The 20,148-nt window shown below is 35.8% G+C and overlaps 1 protein-coding gene across 5 annotated transcripts; it reads left to right on the forward strand.

Annotated features, from left to right (window-relative positions):
• Nucleotides 1-1,147: 1,147 nt before the first annotated feature.
• LOC147482911 (uncharacterized) lies at nt 1,148-12,499 on the forward strand. Of its 5 annotated transcripts, none has more exons than XR_015205528.1 (8): nt 1,148-1,996; nt 2,302-2,363; nt 2,471-2,613; nt 9,654-9,725; nt 9,866-9,928; nt 10,622-10,752; nt 11,699-11,781; nt 12,094-12,499. XR_015205528.1 is itself a non-coding variant. In XM_086579610.1 (7 exons), exons 1-6 carry the CDS (start codon nt 1,662-1,664, stop codon nt 10,724-10,726), a joined length of 780 nt encoding a protein of 259 aa, XP_086435736.1. In that variant the 5' UTR covers nt 1,148-1,661; the 3' UTR covers nt 10,727-10,752; nt 12,094-12,499. The 5 variants fall into 5 exon arrangements, 3 of the variants coding, with proteins under 3 accessions (XP_086435736.1, XP_086435734.1, XP_086435735.1); XR_015205527.1 differs by having other exon boundaries at nt 1,273-1,996; nt 2,465-2,613; XM_086579610.1 differs by lacking the exon at nt 11,699-11,781.
• The last annotated feature ends 7,649 nt before the right edge of the window (nt 12,500-20,148 follow it).

Here is a 20,148-nt window from a genome sequence, read left to right on the forward strand (position 1 = left end):
CTCCAATCAGCGTAGGTATGACAAAAATATTATAAATCATCAAGAGCGAAACACTCAATGCATCCATCCTCCATTAATGTTTTCACGAGAAGAGCAAAAGAATAACCATCACACCAAAGAGCTAGATGATTGACTAATTTCCTCAAATAATCATCCCTAGCAAACAAATTAAATTCTATATAAAGTTAGTGTTTCACCATTAAAACTAAAAGTAAGGCTGAAAATATAACAATATTTGCAGTAAGCTTTAGGTAATGTGATGCTTTTATGTATTTGAATAAATCACCCTAGCCACATTACCTAAAAGAATAATGGAGTATATATCTAAAATGTGATGTATCATCAATAGTTTCAGTCCATATTCCCTTTCAAAAACAATAACATAAATATTGTCAAATACTGATTGTAACAAGTGGTTTAGTTCACGAAGTGTGTGTTACACCTTGTTAGCAATTCGGGATACGACAAAAATACAGTACGAGGATAATTCAATAATTATTCAGTGACTGAAAAAACGGTACAGTCAAATATTCGGTTAAAAATTAACAATACGGTAATTATGCAGTGTTTAATTAGTACGTGTTTTAAACGTTTGGTTGCAAAAATTCAGAAGTAAAAAATTTGTGATATTATATTAGTAAATATTAATAATAGTTGTCATTATCTATAACATAACAAACATATCAAAACAATTTGGCTACGAAAACATTGGCACCATTTGAACGGTTCATATAGGTACATTTATTTATTTGCTCTTAGATTGAAATTACAGTTCAAACTTTAAAATACATACACCGTGGCATGACAATTTAAATATTGTCCAAAAAATATAAAATAAATTTTTTTGAATTAATTTATTACTAATGATGTAAGAGTGAGGGACTTAAAGTAAGAGCAAGAACATAAAATACATAAAAAATAAAAAAAAAAACAACCAAATCTGTATTTATATTTTTTAATACCAACAACCAATGAATGTTTGAATCGATTTTTTGGAAATTTAATAAAAACCGTATTATATTTTTCAAGAAAAAAAAATCGGGCGAATTATTCTGAATCTTTCAAACATTCGGAAGTATTAAATGAATGTCCTTTCAAAGATTCGATCGAATAATTTGGTAAATTGCTAACAAGGATGTTGCGTTTTAAGGGGGCGCACTACTATCTGCAAAAACAAATATGCGTCGAACCAATTAAAGAGTTGGTTCAAACGGGAACAAAACAAAAATGTGGGGCTGAGCATCATTACTTTCTTTCCACACTTTAACGTCGTGGGTGGTGTTTGTAAAAAAGAAAAAAAGAAACTCAACACAGCAAACAAGTAATGGTAGCCGACGAGGAGAAGTCCGATTTAGTATACTTTAGTGTTTTACTTAATGATGAGAACATCGATTTCTACCACCCTCCTGGTCAGGGCTTGTCCCCTATCCATTCCTATGCCCGACAAACTTGATGTATTTGGAGGTGATGCTCGTAAGGCACACCTTGGGCCGAATTCTACTGAATGGGTGGGCATGCAGTTTGTGGTGCTGGAAGTTGTATACTTGTTTGGAATCAACTTATCTTTTCTTTATTTGATACCGATAAACAAGAATGGTTGGCGCTTATCGATGATCCCAGGGATGTAAGAGCTATGTATAGCACTAGGGTTGCCGTTATCGATGAAACAATGTATTGGTTTTTTGGGGATATTTTCGCATACCATTTGGCGTCCAGTATACAGTTTTGATTCTGGGCCACCATTTGCAACATTCCTATTTGAACGCGACTCACCCTATGTTATTGCTACATCCAAGGAAGAGTTTTGTGTTGTTTGGTATGAGCATCTTACTCCGGAAAAAGGAGATGGGTACAAAGATAGGTTACCCGTTGACTGCCTGGAATTTCAAGTTAAAAGATCAACTGATGGGGAAAATGGTCTACTTGTGAACCCTGTTTGCAAGGGCCAGTCAGCTTTTACCATTGAGGGATGTTACTTTTATCAAATTGCCAATATGTAAGTATCTAGCTCTATTTTATATTTCATTCGACTCTCAGAGGCACAATCAATCAGTGATCAGAATTAATAGGATGTTCAACTGTATTCTATTAGGGATAAATGTTGTTTTTGTCCCCTAACTGGCCATAATGCTCGAGCCATGTCTTAAGAAATATTACTTTGGTGTGGCTTGAGGTGTACTTCTTGCGCTTTTGTTATAACTCTGCTTTAAAATGCAGATGCATACTCTTGGCTTTGTTCAGTCTGAAATAGTTGGTAGTTTAATCCAACAGTATTTTCACTCTGTAATTCATTTATTTTAGGCAATGGAAAAATGGTGACAAAGGCAGACTTGATTTCAGTACAGATAGTTCTCAAACTCCAGGTATGGATCTTAACGTTGTTCTTGTCCCAAATTAGCTTTTATTTTGCTGCTGATTGCATGTGTAGTTCTCATGGTTGAAGATCTTTAACTAATTTCTATAGTTGTAGGTCCTGTGGATCTCCTGAACAATCTGTCTTGCATGATGCAAGATCTAAATTATTATAGCTATTGGCGACATGATGATCAATGGAGTTTTGATGTGCCTGCTGCCGGAATTGTTCGTCTTGAAGTGCCAAATCTTAAACTTGAGGTATTTTTTTTGGTTATGTTGAAATCAGCTTTTGGTTTTTCAATTTATATATTGGCATGTTTCAACAATGCCGCTCTCTGGGAGGTGTTTGGTTTGAGTTTCAAAAGTAATTACATGAATTCAGTATTCTCTAAGACTTTTTGAGTTTTCGAAAATTGGAAACTGATTAGACGACTATATAAAATCTGACTTAACTCATCTGGTATAGTGCTGCCAAGTAAACTGTGTTACATTAATGTTTTTAAAAAAGCTATTCTCCTATTCTTGGTTGATTTGATGTCAGGTAGGTTAGTGTTCAAAGAATTTATATAGCTTTTGGAGAGATCTATAACTTTAATAGTGTGTAAGAAAAATGCTTTGCTACACAACACACACGGAAGGCATTCGTCACTCAATTTTGAATAAGGAGCTCTCTTCCATCTATTTGTTTCATTTTTTCTGATCACTTAGCCATTACAAAATTATAATGTAATGGAAATCATCAAAGAATCTTATCTCTGGACCATATTTTGAAAAAACTAAGCTCCCAACTTATCAGTGCCTTAGACACAGAGCATGAAACTTTGCCAGCTTGATTTGAATGTCGACATGACTGATGCCTGTATACAGCAAGTGGATATGGGTTATTGTCCACTGACCTAATCAGGTCCGGATTTCTTGTTTTGATATAGTACCAAATCCAGGAAACCAGTTATAATTTTGTTTTTTGATACTTGCAACTTTTTTTCCTGTAAAACCTTAGCCTTAAAGTCCCCCTTTCCCCTGTGCTTGACCAGTAGGATCTGCTAGGTGTAGTTCAGACTATACTGAAATTTCCCTGTAAAATTTATGTCTAGTCATTTAATAAGCTTGTCTACCGCTTCAACATCTGATTCTGAAAATCTCTCTCTCTCTCTCAAATAGTCAAATCTGATTGTTAATTAAATGTACAATGACAAGGAAGAAACTCATTCTGAATCGCTTCCTATAGTAGTAATCATCAATCATAAAGGTCAATGCTGGCCCCTTTTTTTTTTTTTTTTTTTTTTTCTTCTAGGTAAGCAAATATTTGTATTAATAAGGAAAAGAAAAAGTACAAGTTACAGAACATTCATATAGACTGCTGAATTCAGTGGTTCTATAGAAATTAAGCAAATCTAAAATAGACCTGTCCAGGGACCTCCCATTTGGTAATCCATGGAGGTCTCTCATGGAACACTACTTGAATATCATCTTGTAGACACACTGAATGCTTAACTGCTTGATCTGCGGCGAAGTTTACTTCCGTCCAGGCGGGTTTTAACTTACTTCCCTCCAGGTGAAGTTCACAATGCTCTCTCTCTCTCTCTCACCCTTTACTTACAAATCATGTCAATAGTACAGTAGAAATTCTTTCCATTTTTTTTTTAAAATTTGGATCTTATTTGTGGGGGACTAGAGATTTTGTTGTTTAGGAGTTTCTGAAATTTGGTTTTTTGAGATTCAACAGAAAAAAAAAAGAGTTTTGTGGAGATCTCCCACTTGGATTTTCTTTGATTAAGTACCAATTTATTTCTGACCTGACTATCTGGGGATCATTGGTTTCTCGGGCTCAACACACAAGTTATGACCCAGGTCGTGTTCGGATTGGGATACGTTGTACAATAAAAATATTTGTATTCAGATATTGGATCATTCTGAACCCAAACCCATCCTCATGAACAGACTACGTACTCCTTTGTGGTTGTTGGTGTTATAGTCAAATAACTAGGATTAAAATATTGAATCATCATGGGTTAAACTAAAGGAATAATGTAAGTTATGTAATTATCAATATCTTCATCCCATAAATTTTTTTGAATAATTATGAGATTTGCACCATTGCCTTAGCTGTTGCAGTGGGGAGCTCTCAAACATGCATTAAAGGGTGGACTCCCCCTAGTATTGATAGCCCCATAGTGCATGCAGACTTTAATTACGTGAGTTCCCTTAAGTGAATAATGTAATATGAAATAAGCAACTGCTTTATCTAAATAGCAAAGTTGAATACTGACGAGATTTGTGCCTCTCATTGCCTTAGCCGCTGCAATGGGAAGCTCTCAACATGCATAAAAATGTGGACTTCCCCTCACATTAATAGTCCTAGTAATGTGTCTTAGCCCATGAAGTCATTCGTAGTCTGTGCCGATTTGTTAGTACATGAGATAATCCCCATGGGGTGTTCCACTTAACGCATACAACACATATAACCTTAATGTCTTGAGCACTTTGCCTTTTCACTGGATTGCACAGGTGGGTCACTTGTGCCGCCACTGTTGACCCTTTTTCCATATAGCAATATGATCCATGACCCAAAGGACATTGACAAAACCATAGTGGTTTTTGGTTGATATGGGTTTAATGGGGTAGATTGGGTCTTCATTTGCCAATGAGGCCATTGATTGATTGGATTAGATCGAAGGTCCCAGGGATTGCTGGTAGGTTGACATCTAAAGTCTGTGTCCATGTTAGTTGGTTCTTTTTTGCACTACCTGGCGAGACGTATGGATTTTGTGTATGTGCCTGTGTGGGGAGAAGTTGTATCCCTAAGTGTGCATCCTCCGTTTCTTTGCCATTCTTGGTGAATGGTTCCCCCACGAGTTGATTTAAGAGTACGAGAGGCTTGAGGAGGGTGACCTGCTTTTTACCTTTCCTTTATATTGTTGTTGTTGAAGTTGTAGGATTATTCAAAGAGCTAATGTGTTGGGGGATCTTGGCAGGCTTTGGAGTGGTCGAGACAATGTTATTGTCTCTCATTTGCAATTTGCAGATACTCTATTTCCTTTTTGGACAACAATGTGAACCAAGTGAGACACATCAGTGGGCTTCGTGTTTTTTTTCTTTTTTTTTAGCAATATCTGGTTTGAGAATTAACCTTGTTAAGAGCTAAGTGTTTGGTGTAGGAGATGTTAATAATGTGGTACAGTCTGTTAGTTTTCTAGGTTCCTTTCTAGTAGCTCACCTATGGTTGCCTGGAGAGACTTAAAGGTTTCAAATCTTCGTATGTAACTGGGATAGCATTGTCTTAAAATGTAAAGTCTCAATTCTTGAGTTAGTGGGAAGGTTGTATCCTTGGATCTTAGCATTTTATTAAATGAGGATTGTCTCTTTTTGGAATTAATGAAATGTATCTTTTAGACTTTTAGCATTTAAAAAGAAAAAAGAAAATAAAAGAAAAAACTACCTTTGGTTGCCCTTAGGAGCCAATTATAGAGATGTGAGCATAAATTGGCAACTTGAAAAGGGAGGTTCATCTAAAGAGGAGGAAGGTTATCATTATTAATAACTCCTTATCTTGTTTAATTTCCTGTTTATTTTAAGCCTCCTGAGAGTGGTTCCGGGAGGTTCGGTATGATTAGGAGGGATTACCTGTGGGGCAACTCTGAGGAGGAACACCATTACCACCTTGGTAATTGGAGTTTTGTGTGTGCTCCTAGGGAGGACTCCGAAAGATAACTCAAGTTATTAACACAGCTCTCTTGAGCAAGTGTTGAGGTTTGGGATTAAGCATGACTAGATTTGGAGGCAAATTCTTATATCTAGGCACAGGTCAACTCCTATGGATTGGAAGAGTCGTTGTGTGTCCACCTTGTATGGCTGTGACGTATTGGGAATTATGAAGGAGGTCGACTACTAAAGGAAAAACAGATCCTACAAAGCCGGGAATTAGGATAGGGTTAGGATTTAGATGGTGTGTGGATTGGGGAGTGAATTCTGTGTAGGGACATCTTGTCAAGGACATTATAGGTGAGGATATTGATATCGCCTTGTGGGATATCAATCACAGACATGCTTTAAGTGATTGGGAGATTGATGGCTTAACTACCTTATTGGCGAGGCTAGAGCCTCCATCTCCACATAACCAGATTTGTGGCCATAATTTCCAAACGTGATTTACAATGAGATCTTAATATGCTGCTTTTTTTTCACTACGCTCAGTACCTTGTGGCACTTTAACCATACTTAGAGATATATAAGTGTGTGTGTGTGGGGGGGGGGGGTGGCGGGAGAGGGGGTTTACAGTGTCTTGTGTTGTTTGCTGTTAGGTTTGAATATGATCCTCACTATGGAAAACCTCTGCGGTAAGAGAAAAGATCGTTGTTAATTTTTCCCATTGTCTTATGCAGTTATGTCTTTGGAGTAGGGGTGTTCATGGTTCGGTTCGGTTTGGTTTTGGGCACAATTGTACAAAGAAGAACTGAAACCATTCAAAAAAATCAACTGAAACCGAACTAATAGTATGCTGAAACTGGTTACAATTCACTTCCATGTTTTGAGACTTAGTGCCTCGTGGAGATAGAGATTAAGAAAGTTAGTGTTTGAAGTAGACCACTTACACGTTACCTTGTTGGTGCACGATAACTACTTGCGGGGTTGCCTTGTTGGTGTAGGTGGGGAGTTAGAGACGCAGAGATGATGACTCGAAGTGTTAACTGATTAATTAGGGGTTTTAATTAGAGTCAAATAGATCAGATATTTAGATCTAATCCAATGGTGGGTATAAAAAGTTCAAAATTTTGTATGTAAACCTAAAATTTGGTTTGGTTCGGATTATAGCGATTAACTGAGACAAAAAACCAAGAACCGAACCAACCCTGACAGTTCTTAATTTCAAGAACCGAAAAGCGAACTGCGCTCTCTAGAAAGTACCAAAACTGTCCAGTTTGGTTTGGTTTGGTTTCGAGTTTTTTACATTGTCTTCTCTGTGAGGGTTGTTATCTTTCTTGATGCATATGCCATTGGCCACTTACCTCTTCAAAAATAAAATATAAATACAAAATAAATCTGGACAACAGTCTCTTGGCTCTAGAGGACAAAGTGTAACATGGACATGCCAAAATTTGAAAATAATCCGTGTCGGATACGTATCCACGTGTCCGTGTTGGACACATATTGTATGTGATATACCTCAATTTTTGAAAATTCGTTGTGTCAGGCTCTTTGTAGCCCTGTTGGATACGGACACACATATCCTTGTCAATGTAACTTGGGCACAAACTAATTTCTAAAAAAACCCATTTTTTAAGTTTGAAAAAACCATTATTTAGAATGAACAGAACCGGAGGATCTTTGAGCTCAAGTAAAAGAAGACACACACGATCATACAGGAGATCAAAGAAACTTTGTTTGATTGGGCAAAGGGGTTTCTATCTTAGACGGTTGAGAGATCAAGATTTCTTGTGTGATTGGGGTATCTTAGTGCTGTAATAGTATTTGTTTCTTGTGTTCTTCACATTAGTTGGTATTGACCATTTGCCCCTAAGTATCTTGTGAAGGACACTCCATCTTTGTGCACTTGCAACACTTCTTTTGGGAGTTTTGGAACAGATGTTGTCATGTTTGATTTTGACTCTATGAACTTCAATGTACAACTTCACAATATACATATCAATGAATAAGAGATAATGTAAGTCTTTCAATTAGCTGTCGTAAATCTCTTCTAAATCACAGACTCCCGGTTGAAAACCCAAGTCCGACTCTGTGTTTAGGCGGACCGTTCAACAACCCGTCACTATTCAAACTTACCCTTGCAACATGGAAAAGGGCTTTTCATGAAGACCGCGCTGCCAATACCACAAATTGGTTTATTACTTTGTTTCTAGTACCACTATTGAGCCAAATATTTGGTTAGTGGTGGTTTTGTTGAAGTGTGTATCGGATATTATACTCCTTTATCTTCCAATTGATGTCCCTTTTGACATATTTTAGTAGAAGAGTAGATTCATATCACCTAATATTTTGTAGCTAACCACCACACAAAACTGCCTGATACCCCATTACCCCTGACGAAGGCTTTAGGAAGACAGTATGACTGTATGACATTATACCACTAACGCCATGAGAAACCCATAACCTCTATGTCCCTTATGCACAGGAAATAAAACGTAATCGTGTATGAGATGCAATGGTGTTCCTTATGATATATAGATATGCACTTGTACTGTGTAACCGAATAACTGAAATAGGGAATGTAACTGGTACATTCCTATAGGTCATATTTACTCAAGTGAAATACTCTTTACAATCATGTTTAGCAGTGAACCTTTAGTCAGTGAGTCAAACTGGATTAGAACAAATAGGAATCATTGAAGACTCTGCCCTATGCATTCACAAAGTTGTCTGTAACTTTTTGTGAACTTTAAGCTTTCATGAAAACATGCAAGTTCTAGACCTAAATATCTTTGCACCTCAAGATGTTCAAGTCTGTTGTACATTATTATGTGCTTATTGATATTATAAGTATCTTGGTGATTTCTAGAAGCTTTGCTTTGTAGAAAGGCAGGTGGGTGTGGTTGCAGAGGACTAGCCTCTCAAAAAATGCTAGAGGCATGGAGATGACTGGACTTTTGATTTGGGAGGCGACTAGTTGATCTCTTGTATAATCATTGAATTTGCAAATCATCTATTTATGGTGTTGGAACCCAATGAAAAACTTGGTTGGTTCTCTGTAAAAGGAAAAAAGAAAACAAAAAAAGAACAGAAGAAAGTCTATATCATATAAGGATATTTTGTTCATTTGGTTGGGCATATCTACCAAGCATCATCACCATGTATAAGCTGATGAAGCAGGTTGTGTTCATGTTAAATATTTGCATGTTACATGTGTTGTATTGGTAGAGTTCTTACCACTTCAGTGAAAAGTCCTAGAATGGCTAAGAGTCCTTCACACGCTTGACAGGTTATTCACCAATTGGATTACTCATAATATCTGTTCCTTAAAGGACACACTTCTAGAGTATCTATAGTTGCCTATTTTATGGTCTTTATGGAAGGATAGAAATGGCTGGATGTTGAGATTGAAAGAAAGAATCTGACATATTTAATCTTCAGAATAAAATAAGGGCAACTTTTGGGTGGGAGAATGGGTGGTGTGGACTGGTTGATATACTTGGACATATCTTTCATTTGGATTTTGGCTTTGTTATGTTCTATGCTCCTTTAATTTTATGCTGCAGACCAATTGTATCTCATTTATTTTCACTAAAGCTATTATCATTACAATGGAAAAAGTATCTTATCATAAGTATGCCCTGATTTTGCAGGAATTATCACTGGAAAGATTTTTGGATTTTCTTGGTCTTGGCGATTATCTTCAAACTTTCCAGGGGAAAAAGGTATGTGTGTCATCATATTTTTTTAAAGAATGTAATGTAATGTAATTTGCAGAATTAGTTCATTTATTTTCCTATTATACATGCATTTGCAGTACCTGGAGTGTTTCTTATATTTTGATACTGCTTTGTTGCTTTTGTAGGTTGACATGGAGGCTTTGAAGAACACGGATATGAATAAGCTCAAAGATCTAAAAATTCCATTGGTAAAATTCAGTTAGACTTTTTTACATTCAGTTAGACAATTTGGTTATCGCAATTATTTTAGTCTCAACTTTGTTCCATTGTGCTGGCACAGAAACACACACAGAGAGTCAGATACATAGATGTCCAGTGTCCTAATTGTCAAGCCTTTGGAGGTTGTGCCCAAGATCTTGGGTTCGATTTTCCACTGTTCACTGGGTAAAGGGGACTTAAGGGGATCTAAAATAAAGTTCTAATTTCTAACCAATATATCTCCCTGATACTTGGTTGAGGCTTAGCCTGTATATGCATGTTTGTACTTCTAGTAGTGTGAATCTGTCACGCGGCATCGTAATTATTAATATATTGTTTTGCAGATTAAAAAAAAAGAAAAAAATCTTTCTAGTTGCTTTAATGGTTTGGAAATCCTCTTATGGTGATTGAAAGTTGTATATGAGGATTTTCTAATCCAGTTGTAAGATTTTATCTTGATATATTATATATATAGGCAGGGTCTGCCTAACTTGAGCTTTGTTCAGAAATAAAAAAGAAGAAAAAAAAGTATTTTCATTTATGGAACATGATTAGCTCCCTTCTTTACCCACTCTTTGCTATATATGTATGTATGAGATCCAATATCTGAGTTAGGTGTCTAGAAGTTGTATGTGCTTATTTATGGAGAAGCAAAATGTTTTAGTTTAAATTTATGGTCTCAGGGTGACAGGAAGATGCTGCTTCTAGGTCTGCGTCAGCTGATGGCAAAGGAGGCGAACAGAGTATCTGAATTTCACTGGAATCGAGATAAAATGGTCACACAATAGTTATGACAATCTCCCATTTTAAGCTGGTAATGGTTTTTTTTTAGTGAACCTTAGATTCATTTTTAGTTATCATGCTGCAACATTACATTGAAACAAGGAGTCACACTAATGATTTGTTGAGCACAATGTTTGAAAGAAGTTGGTAATAACTTCATGTTTGTTATTATATGTATACACGTGGACAAAATATCTGATGCTCAGTAAATGATATCTTCAGTAGTGAATTGTGGATTTTAGTCAAATACCGTTTTTGGAATTGTCATATCAGTGTGATATGGACTAGTTCCATCTTTCTCATTGTTTAGGGCGTACTTAAGTGCCTCAATACTATTACGGCTTATACTTGAGAAATCAAACTTTCGGATAGTGTCGGAAACTATAAACTTCTAGGCAACGAAACATCTTGACCTTCCAATCCAATATGACGTCTCATTTCTATCTTAATCTTCATTACCTTGGAAGTTAATCCACCAACTATCCACTGGATTGGTCTTCATATCCCTGTTCAAATGAAGAGAGTGTATCTTTTTGAGTGGATCGTCTCGTCATAGTATCTCTAGCTCTCTGCAATTCAGTTCAGATTTCAAATGCACTCCTTCAGTTTGTAAGGCTTCCTTTGGTAAATATCTCACCAAAAGTTGCTATTATGGCGCCTAAAATTTGTTGGCATCTATTTTGTCATTACATAGCATTATTGTGCCTAATTTTTGTCGTGTAATGTTTCATTACATTGTTATTACGAGGTCACCTGGCATTTAATTTCGAACTGAAGTATCCTAAGCAATCCCTCACTTTATTATTTCCTGTAGTGTATGAGGCCTCCACTGCCTTTCAATTCAATATTTCCTTTCATGCACGAGTCTCACACAATCGTTCATATATTCGTTTTGTGCTTGAGGCTTATACTGTGTAGGAAAATAACATTTTTAGTTAGTTGTGTATTGAACATTATCAATCATATCACATCCGTAGGTGGTGCTTTCTAAGCGAGCTGGAGGCAAGTTGGACTGTTCCTCAACTTGTGACATTTTGTTTTTCTTCTTTGTTAAAATGAGGTGAGTTGTAGAATCAAGTTTATGACAAGATTGTAAATCTTCAAATGTCCGAAAAAATGGTGGCTCTGTCGAAATTTTAAAGAAAATTTATAGTTGGGAGAATAGTCATCGTTTTATTTGGTTAACTTTGAGGTATAGGCCAGGAATATATAGAGCTTTTTCAATTATCTTTCTTCAACAACTGCATATTGGTCTCTCTTTCATTTCATTCTTCTGGTTTTTGCATGTTAATCCGATTGTACAAAATGCATGGCCTTCGTGGTTGTTGAATTTTGTATTCAGGTCATTGTTTTCTTTTATTATGTATATCAGGTGAGTTGAAGAATCTTAGGAGTCATTGCAGGAGCAGCACACAGAACATATAGAGCCAAAGATGTTGAGGAAGCTAAAGCTGCTGAAGTGGCCACCATACTTATTAGGAGGAAGGGGGTTATGCAGGTGGAGGTTTGTGGAGACAAAAAAGCTGTGATGAAATCATTAGCAATACCAGATTCAAGTTATAGTTGGAATTTGTCAAGCCTTAGGGATTTTATAGTAGGATGCGTTTCTGTTTTAAGTAGTTGTAGCTTTATTTGGATACACAGGGAACTCTGTTACTCGCCAACTTGCCCAATGGGCTTTGTATCAGTTAAATGAGTATTTCCCTTTGTCTGTCAGTAGCTGTATTGGACATGCTATTGCTATTGAATGAATGAGGAAGGTTTATTAGCGAAACAAATAGAAAGAGAATTGAAGAATCTTAGAATTCAGACCTCATCAGGTTTATGACCCTACCGAAAATTGCAAAGTTAAAAATAGTAAAAATGCTTTGAAGGGATAGCTTTACTGGGGCCATTCCTGTATGCATGCTCGAGGTTGTTACTTGAGACGCAAGCAATGAAAAACCCTCCAAGTTGGGGGTGGGGCGTATGTGACTGTCACACAAATAATTGAGCTGATTTGATGAAAGTTAGAGGAACAAACACAAATGAGGAATGCTAGCGGGCCCATCAGTTATGGGCTCCGAAAGAGAGAAATCTCTTTGTTCCTCATCGTTCCCAATAGACATGGCGGAGAAATTGAAATACAATGATGGATGTTATTATGTCCCCTGAGAAAACGAGTACGAGCCGCTGCTTAATATACTTTTGCAGTTTAGAAAAAGACAGAACGTTGAATTGGTATGCTCTCAACCCAAACACTGGTAATTGTAACATAATTCCACAAATCTCATCAAAAGAAAATACTGCTTTGCCAGTTGATTATGGTTCCGCTATTTTCAACTCAAAGATTTATATTGTCGGGGGTAGACTTGCACCTCACAAATCTAGTCCAATTAATGATGTCCAAGTTTTCGACCCCATCACAAAAGAATTGCACACTGTTGACTCCTTGAGTTGGCGCTTAGGGCTGTTCCTGCCCGTGCTTCCTATAGAGGGTTTTGGAATTTATGTATTTGGAGGTTTGTCAGTAAGTGATTGTAATTTGGTTTGGAAGAAGGATGGGTGCCAAGTAAGGTTTGGAAGAAGGATGGGTGCCAACCTTGGGGCGAAGTTCTACCATGGTAAGAAGTGGCACCAACTACCTACCTGAGCCTCCATCCGAGATTACTAGAATCGAACCTTATCCGGCGTCTTTGCTTAACGAGGAGACATCATCATTCTTTGGAGTGAAGTTTTATGTTGTTTATATAATATCACTCAATCAAGCTGGCATTTCCTTGAGTTACCCATTCCGGATGATCCTTATACTCTGTCCTGGTCGGTTTCTTAGTTACACCAAAAATGTGGCGGTTGTGGATGATAAACTATACTGGTGTTTCGGTAACTTGTTCGCGTTTCCTTTAAACAGGATCAATAATGGCTATATTGATAATACTGTATACAAATTTGAGCAATCAGATTCTCTAACAACTGCGCCATCAGTTTTCTCATGTAAAGAATGTCTGCTACCACACTCTATGGTTCCTATTGGAAAGGAACAATTGTGTGTTGTTTGGTTTAACCTTGTAGACATTGAGAATGGGATAACTGTTTCTTGGAACAACTTCCAAATTAGGAAACAATCACGTAGTAGAGAATCAAAGGATGTACACGTTTTCTCCATAGGTGGTTTACATACTACTAAGGTTGATGGCTTTTGCATATTTTAGTTTCCTGGACTGTGAGCATCTCTACTTTTCGCCATCTTTATTTATTTATTTATATTTAAAAATCTATGTACACAGAGATATAAGCACATACATACGTGCAAGACTCCCTCTTTTTTATTTTTGTTTCTTTCAATAAGCACTTTGGATAACGTTGATTTGCATTACAATACACACAAACACGTATTTATATGTAAATCAATGATTATGACTTTTGACACACCAGTAGGTCCAAATAGTAGGTCAAATAAGTGTCTTCGTCTATCATTACTGATCTATGTTATCAATATCGGTTATATCGGCCGATTAATCGCGTATCGCTTGTAACCCGATTAGTTTTTATTGATTTTTAAAATTTTCTCACTGAACCGATTTAATCACCTAATTGACCGATTAATTGGCCGAGATGACCGATTTCTCACTAAACCGAGAAAAAAATTTATTGAAAATATCGGTTCCCACCCAAAAAATACGTAAAATTAACAAATTGGATTTTTAAACCGTATTAATTAATACTAATAATGGAACCTAATAAACACACAAAGCTAAGAGTTTACTTATTTTCTTCTCTTAACGAATGTTAAATATATAAATTATTGTATCATCTCTCTAATATATATTATCTCTTCTCTCTATCTCTCTTTCTCCTTATTTCTTTAAATATTTAACATAATTGTTGTATTTAGCATATTTGTAGTATTCTAAAATTGAGTTGATTAGATATGATTATGAAAATTTGATATTTTTTGTTGTATCTCGAATAACTATGTAGAAATATCTTATATGATTATATGATTATATATTTTGAAAGTGTCAAATATATACCTCCGCTATAACCGATTAAATCGCCGATTAATCATCGATTAATCGCATATCGCTCATCGACCAATTAGTTTCAAAAACCGATTTTAACTGCTTAGTTACTGATTTTTTGTAGGGGTTGTTTATATTTTCTCCACAATTGTCGAAGGTGACAATTGTAGAGAAAATGATCTTAGTGTGGGTCATGATGGGCTAAGTGGCTTGATTGGACTAACTAATTCTGCAAAACAAAGTGAATGGGAAGATGTCAAAATCTTTCCAATTCCAGCAGCTCCTATGGAATATGTAGACAATCTTTTTGAATTCGACTCTTGTTCATTTGTTGCGAATGTTCGGTATTATGACAAGAAAAATGAAAGATTAGTGATAGAAGGATACATATGATTTGGTGAAACAAAATTTATGGGATTTTTTTCAATTGCAAACGGATAGGAAATTGGCATTCACTCCTAAGATGAGGAATATCTTAGTATCACTGTTGCTTGGATATGAATATTTCACCAAACGTAGCATGGGTTTGCTTTGTGGAGATGATGCGAGGAACATCATCTTTTTGAAAGGGGATGAAAACCATGAATATCCACGAATTATTAACTGCTATTCTGATAAGTTTGGTAAGTGTTTTGCTTTGATATCATTCGATTTTTTACAGTGCCAGCCCTGACATTTTGGTGGCCTAAAGCAAAACAGTATAATGTGGCCCTATATGCGTTAATGTTATCATTTTTTTTTTAAACTTGTGTTATTCAATATAATCCAAGAGAGAGTGAGTGAAGTGATTTTGTTATTTGACATAACAGTTTTATTTGTTTTTTTAGATATAGATAAAAATTTGGGTTTTTTTAATTGTGAGTTGGTTTAATATTTTTTGTTTTTTTTAATTGTTTGTAACGAGTGGGGTAAGTATTGCCAAATAGTTTAATAAGAAGTTGGGTTCTCGGAGATTGTGAATGATTTTGTTATTTGGCAGAGGAGTTTTATTTGTTTTTTTAGATATAAATAAAAGTTTGGATTTTTTAATTGTGAGTTAGTTTAGTATTTTTTTATTTTTTTTTAATTGTTTGTAACGAGTGGGATAAGTATTGTCAAAGAGTTTAATAAAGAGTTGGGTTCTTGGGGATTGTAAGTGATTTTGTTATTTGGCAAATGAGTTTTATTTGTTTTTTTTAGATAAAGATAAAAGTTTGGGTTTTTTAATTGTGAGTTGGTTTAGTGTTTTTGTTTTTCTTAATTGTTTGTAACGAGTGGGATAAGTATTGTCAAAGAGTTTAATAAGGAGTTGGGTTCTCGGGATTGAGAGTGATTTTGTTATTTGACCGAAAATTTTATTTGTTTTTTTAGATATAAATAAAAATTTTGGTTTTTTAATTATGAGTTGATTTAATATTTTTTGTTTTTTTTTAATTGTTTGTAACGAGTGGGTAAGTATTGCTAAAGAGTTTAATATAAGGAGTTGGGTTCTCAGGTATTGAGGGATTAATTGAAATTGTGTGTTTATTTTTTTTCTTAAATATGGTTGGTTTATTTTTTGTAATAAATAAGTAGCAACTAACTGATCGAACTCTTTATTAGAAAGTTTATTGTTTTGTAATAAATAAGTAGTAACTAACTGATCGAACTCTTTATTAGAAAGTTTATTGTTTTTTGCCTGATAGTAGTGTGGCCCTATTTTTTGTTTTGGTTTGGCGGCCCAAAACAACGGGCTTGGGTCAGTACTGATTTTTTATTGTATAATACAACTTTTCGAATTAATGATAATTGTGTTTTATCATAGAGGTGAACAACTATGGAATGCTAGTATCTTTGTTCAATCAATTGCGAAATATACTGGGAGGCAATACAAAATATTCTAAAATTGTATGCAATTTTTTTACTGTTTTGCAAAACATTGGCATGTAAGACTGACACTTCAGAATATGTATTTTTGAAGTTTGCCAAAACTTACCAATGTTCTTCTAAATTGGTTTATAATAAAAGTCATTTGTACTCATTACAGAGATTTTGCTATTTTGCTATAGTAGCAAATCACCCTACTCTCTAGCGAGAAGGGAGCTCCATTAGATATGTTTTTGAAGTCAAGACATTTTTGCTGGAAAATAACATTAATAAAGATACAGCAAAATGAGCACAAATTGATAATGAGAGCTTTATGTGGAGGACAATAATTGAAAACAATAATGGTCTTCCAAATCATCTTTATAAGGAGATTGTTGCAAGATTAGCTAAAAAGAAGATAGCTAAAACATATGGCAAAAAGAATAATAAGCCTTATTCAGATGATGTGCTTGGGCTTGTGAAGTTGAGGAGAGATATGATTGCCCATTACAAAATGGATCCCAACGTTCTTGAAAAGGATTCGGATGATTTGTTTCCAACTTTTTTATTATTTGGCCTATAATCAAATGGTTTGTTCTTTTTTTATTTATTTGTTCTAATTAATGCTATGAGTTTTACTTGCAAACTCTTGACTAATGTTAAATGTTTCTTTTCAGAGGCTCTTAAAGTTCGAATTCAAGGGAAACCCATTTCTTCGACTAAGTAGTTGAAGTTGTTTGGAGATCTTTAGTGTTGTTGGTAAGTTTCTTGGTATGATGTTTCCACATGCCATCAAGACCATCTACACCAAAAATCACAATCTAAATCCACCTTTTTAGCTAAGTTAGACACTTTTGTGTAAAACCACATTTAGTACTTTAGTTGCGTTGTACAATGTTGTTATATATCTCATACCTGAAACCATAGGTAAGGCGTGGATATAATTGATGTTAGATGACAAGCCATAGGTAAGGAGTTGCTTCATAGGGGGGGAGGGTTGGGCTGTGTACGTGTGAAGGTTTCATATTTTAGCATGAATCATAATCTCTATCATTTAGCTTGGAAATTTGTTGGAGGTTGTGTGTGTGAAGGTTTCTCAACTGATGGTAGACATTTGGTTTAAGTATTTGGTTTTGTTATGATATAATTATGAAAAAGTTTGAGTCGTGTTATTCTTATATTAATACACTTGTTAATACGGTCTTAAACATTGTTGAAGGGAATTGTTTTCATCCAAATGGCATTGCCAAAAGAGTAACCCAAACAATGAAACAAGGCATCTACAATATCTTCCTTCTCTGCCCTTTTCCTCTCAGACCGAGGTGCTCATCAATGACTTTATGGTAGGAGGTGTAGAATGAATGGATATCAGGTGTATTCAGGTCATTATTTTCTTTTATTATGTATATCAGGTGAGTTGAAGAATCTTAGGAGTCATTGCAGGGAGCAAAGACACGTAACATATATAGAGCCAAAGATGTTGAGGAAGCTAAAGCTGCTGAAGTGGCCACCATACTTATTAGGAGGAAGGGGGTTATGCAGGTGGAGGTTTGCGGAGACAAAAAAGTTGTGATGCAATCCTTAGCAATACCAGATTCAAGCTATAGTTGGAATTTGTCAAGCCTTAGGGATTTTATAGTAGGATGCGTTTATGTTTTAAGTAGTTGTAGCTTTATTTGGATACACAGGGAACTCTGTTACTCACCAACTTGCCCAATGGGCTTTGTGTTAGTTAAATGAGTATTTCCCTTTGTCTGTCAGTAGCTGTATTGGACATGCTATTACTATTGATATTGAATGAATGAGGAAGGTTTATTAGCGAAACAAATAGAAAAAGAATTGAAGAATCTTAGAATTCAGACCTCATCAGGTTTATGACCCTACTGAAAATTGCAAAGTTAAAAATAGTAAAAATGCTTTGAAGGGATAACTTGACTGGGGCCATTCCTGTAGGCATGCTCGAGGTTGTTACTTGAGACACAAGCAATGAAAAACCCTCCAAGTTGAGGAACAAAAACAAATTAGGAATGCTAGCGGGCCCATCAGTTATGGGCTCCGAAAGAGTGAGAAATATCTTTGTTTCTCATCGTTCCCAATAGACATGGCGGAGAAATTGAAGATGACGATGAAGGAGGGGAATACAATGATGGATGTTATTATGTCCCCTGAGAAAACGAGTACGAGCCGCAGCTTAATATACTTTTGCAGTTTAGAAACAGACAGAACGTTGAATTGGTATGCTCTCAACCCAAACACTGGTAATTGTAACATAATTCCAGAAATCTCATCAAGAGAAAATACTGTTTCGCCAGTTGATTATGGTTCCGCTATTTTCAACTCAAAGATTTATATTGTCGGGGGTAGACTTGCACCTCACAAATCTAGTCCGATTAATGATGTCCAAGTTTTCGACCCCATCACAAAAGAATTGCTCACTGTTGACTCCATGAGTTGCGCTAGGGTTGTTCCTGCAGTGGTTCCTATAGAGGGTTTTGGAATTTATGTATTTGGAGGTCTGTCAGTAAGTGATTGTAATTTGGTTTGGAAGGAGGATGGGTGCCAACCTTGGGGCGAGTTCTACGATGGTAAGAAGTGGCACCAACTACCTACGGAGCCTCCATCTGAGATTACTAGAATCAGAACCTTATCTGGGCGTGCTGTTTACCGAGGAGACATCATCATTCTTTGGAGTGAAGTTTTATGTTGTTTATATAATATCACTCAATCAAGCTGTCATTTCCTTGAGTTACCCATCCCAGATGATCCGTATACTCTGTCCTTTGGTCGGTTTCTTAGTTACACCAAAAATTGTGGCGGTTGTGGATGATAAACTATACTGGTGTTTCGGTAACTTGTTCGCGTTTCCTTTAAACAGGATCAATGATGGTTATATTGATAATACTGTATACAAATTTGAGCAATCAGATTCTCTAACAACTGCGCCATCAGTTTTCTCATGTAAGGAATGTCTGCTACCACACTCTGTGGTTCCTTTTGGAAAGGAACAATTGTGTGTTGTTTGGTTTAACCTTGTAGACATTGAGAATGGGATTGAGAATGGGATAACTGTTTCTTGGAACAACTTCCAAATTAGGAAACAATCACGTAGTACAGGAGAATCAAAAGATGTACACATTTTCCCCATAGGTGGTTTACATAGTACTAGGGTTGATGGCTTTCGCATATTTCAGTTTCCTGGACTGTGAGCATCTCTACTTTTCGCCATCTTTATTTATTTATTTATATTTAAAAATCTATGTACACAGAGATACAAGCACACACATACGTGCATGACTCCCTGTTTTTTATTTTTGTTTCTTTCAATAAGCACTTTGGAATCTTAGGTTGTTTATGCAATAAGAGGTCTAATTCAATCTTTTCCTTGCCTTGGAGTGGGTTTAGAATGCACATGGACAAAGGTGTTCAATGCTTGATTTTATTTTTTTATGTTTTTGGTGTGGACTCATTACTAAGAAAGAGTCTGATCCAAGAACACTTCCATCATATCTTCATATCAAAGCAAGTTTCAAACAGTAAGTGTACTTAGTAACTTTTTTGCCTTTTCTGATTGCATTTGCAAGCTGTGGCAACCCGTCAAGCTT

Source organism: Coptis chinensis, chromosome 8 (genome assembly GCF_015680905.1).
Source record: "Coptis chinensis isolate HL-2020 chromosome 8, ASM1568090v1, whole genome shotgun sequence".
Lineage (NCBI taxonomy): Eukaryota > Viridiplantae > Streptophyta > Magnoliopsida > Ranunculales > Ranunculaceae > Coptis > Coptis chinensis.

Coding starts and splice junctions, on each gene's coding strand:
- LOC147482911 (XM_086579608.1), top strand. CDS start 1,662: ATGAAACAATGTATTGGTTTTTTGGGGATATTTTCGCATACCATTTGG. Junction 1,997..2,301: donor TTTTATCAAATTGCCAATAT/GTAAGTATCTAG, acceptor CATTTATTTTAG/GCAATGGAAAAATGGTGACA. Junction 2,364..2,464: donor AGATAGTTCTCAAACTCCAG/GTATGGATCTTA, acceptor TAATTTCTATAG/TTGTAGGTCCTGTGGATCTC.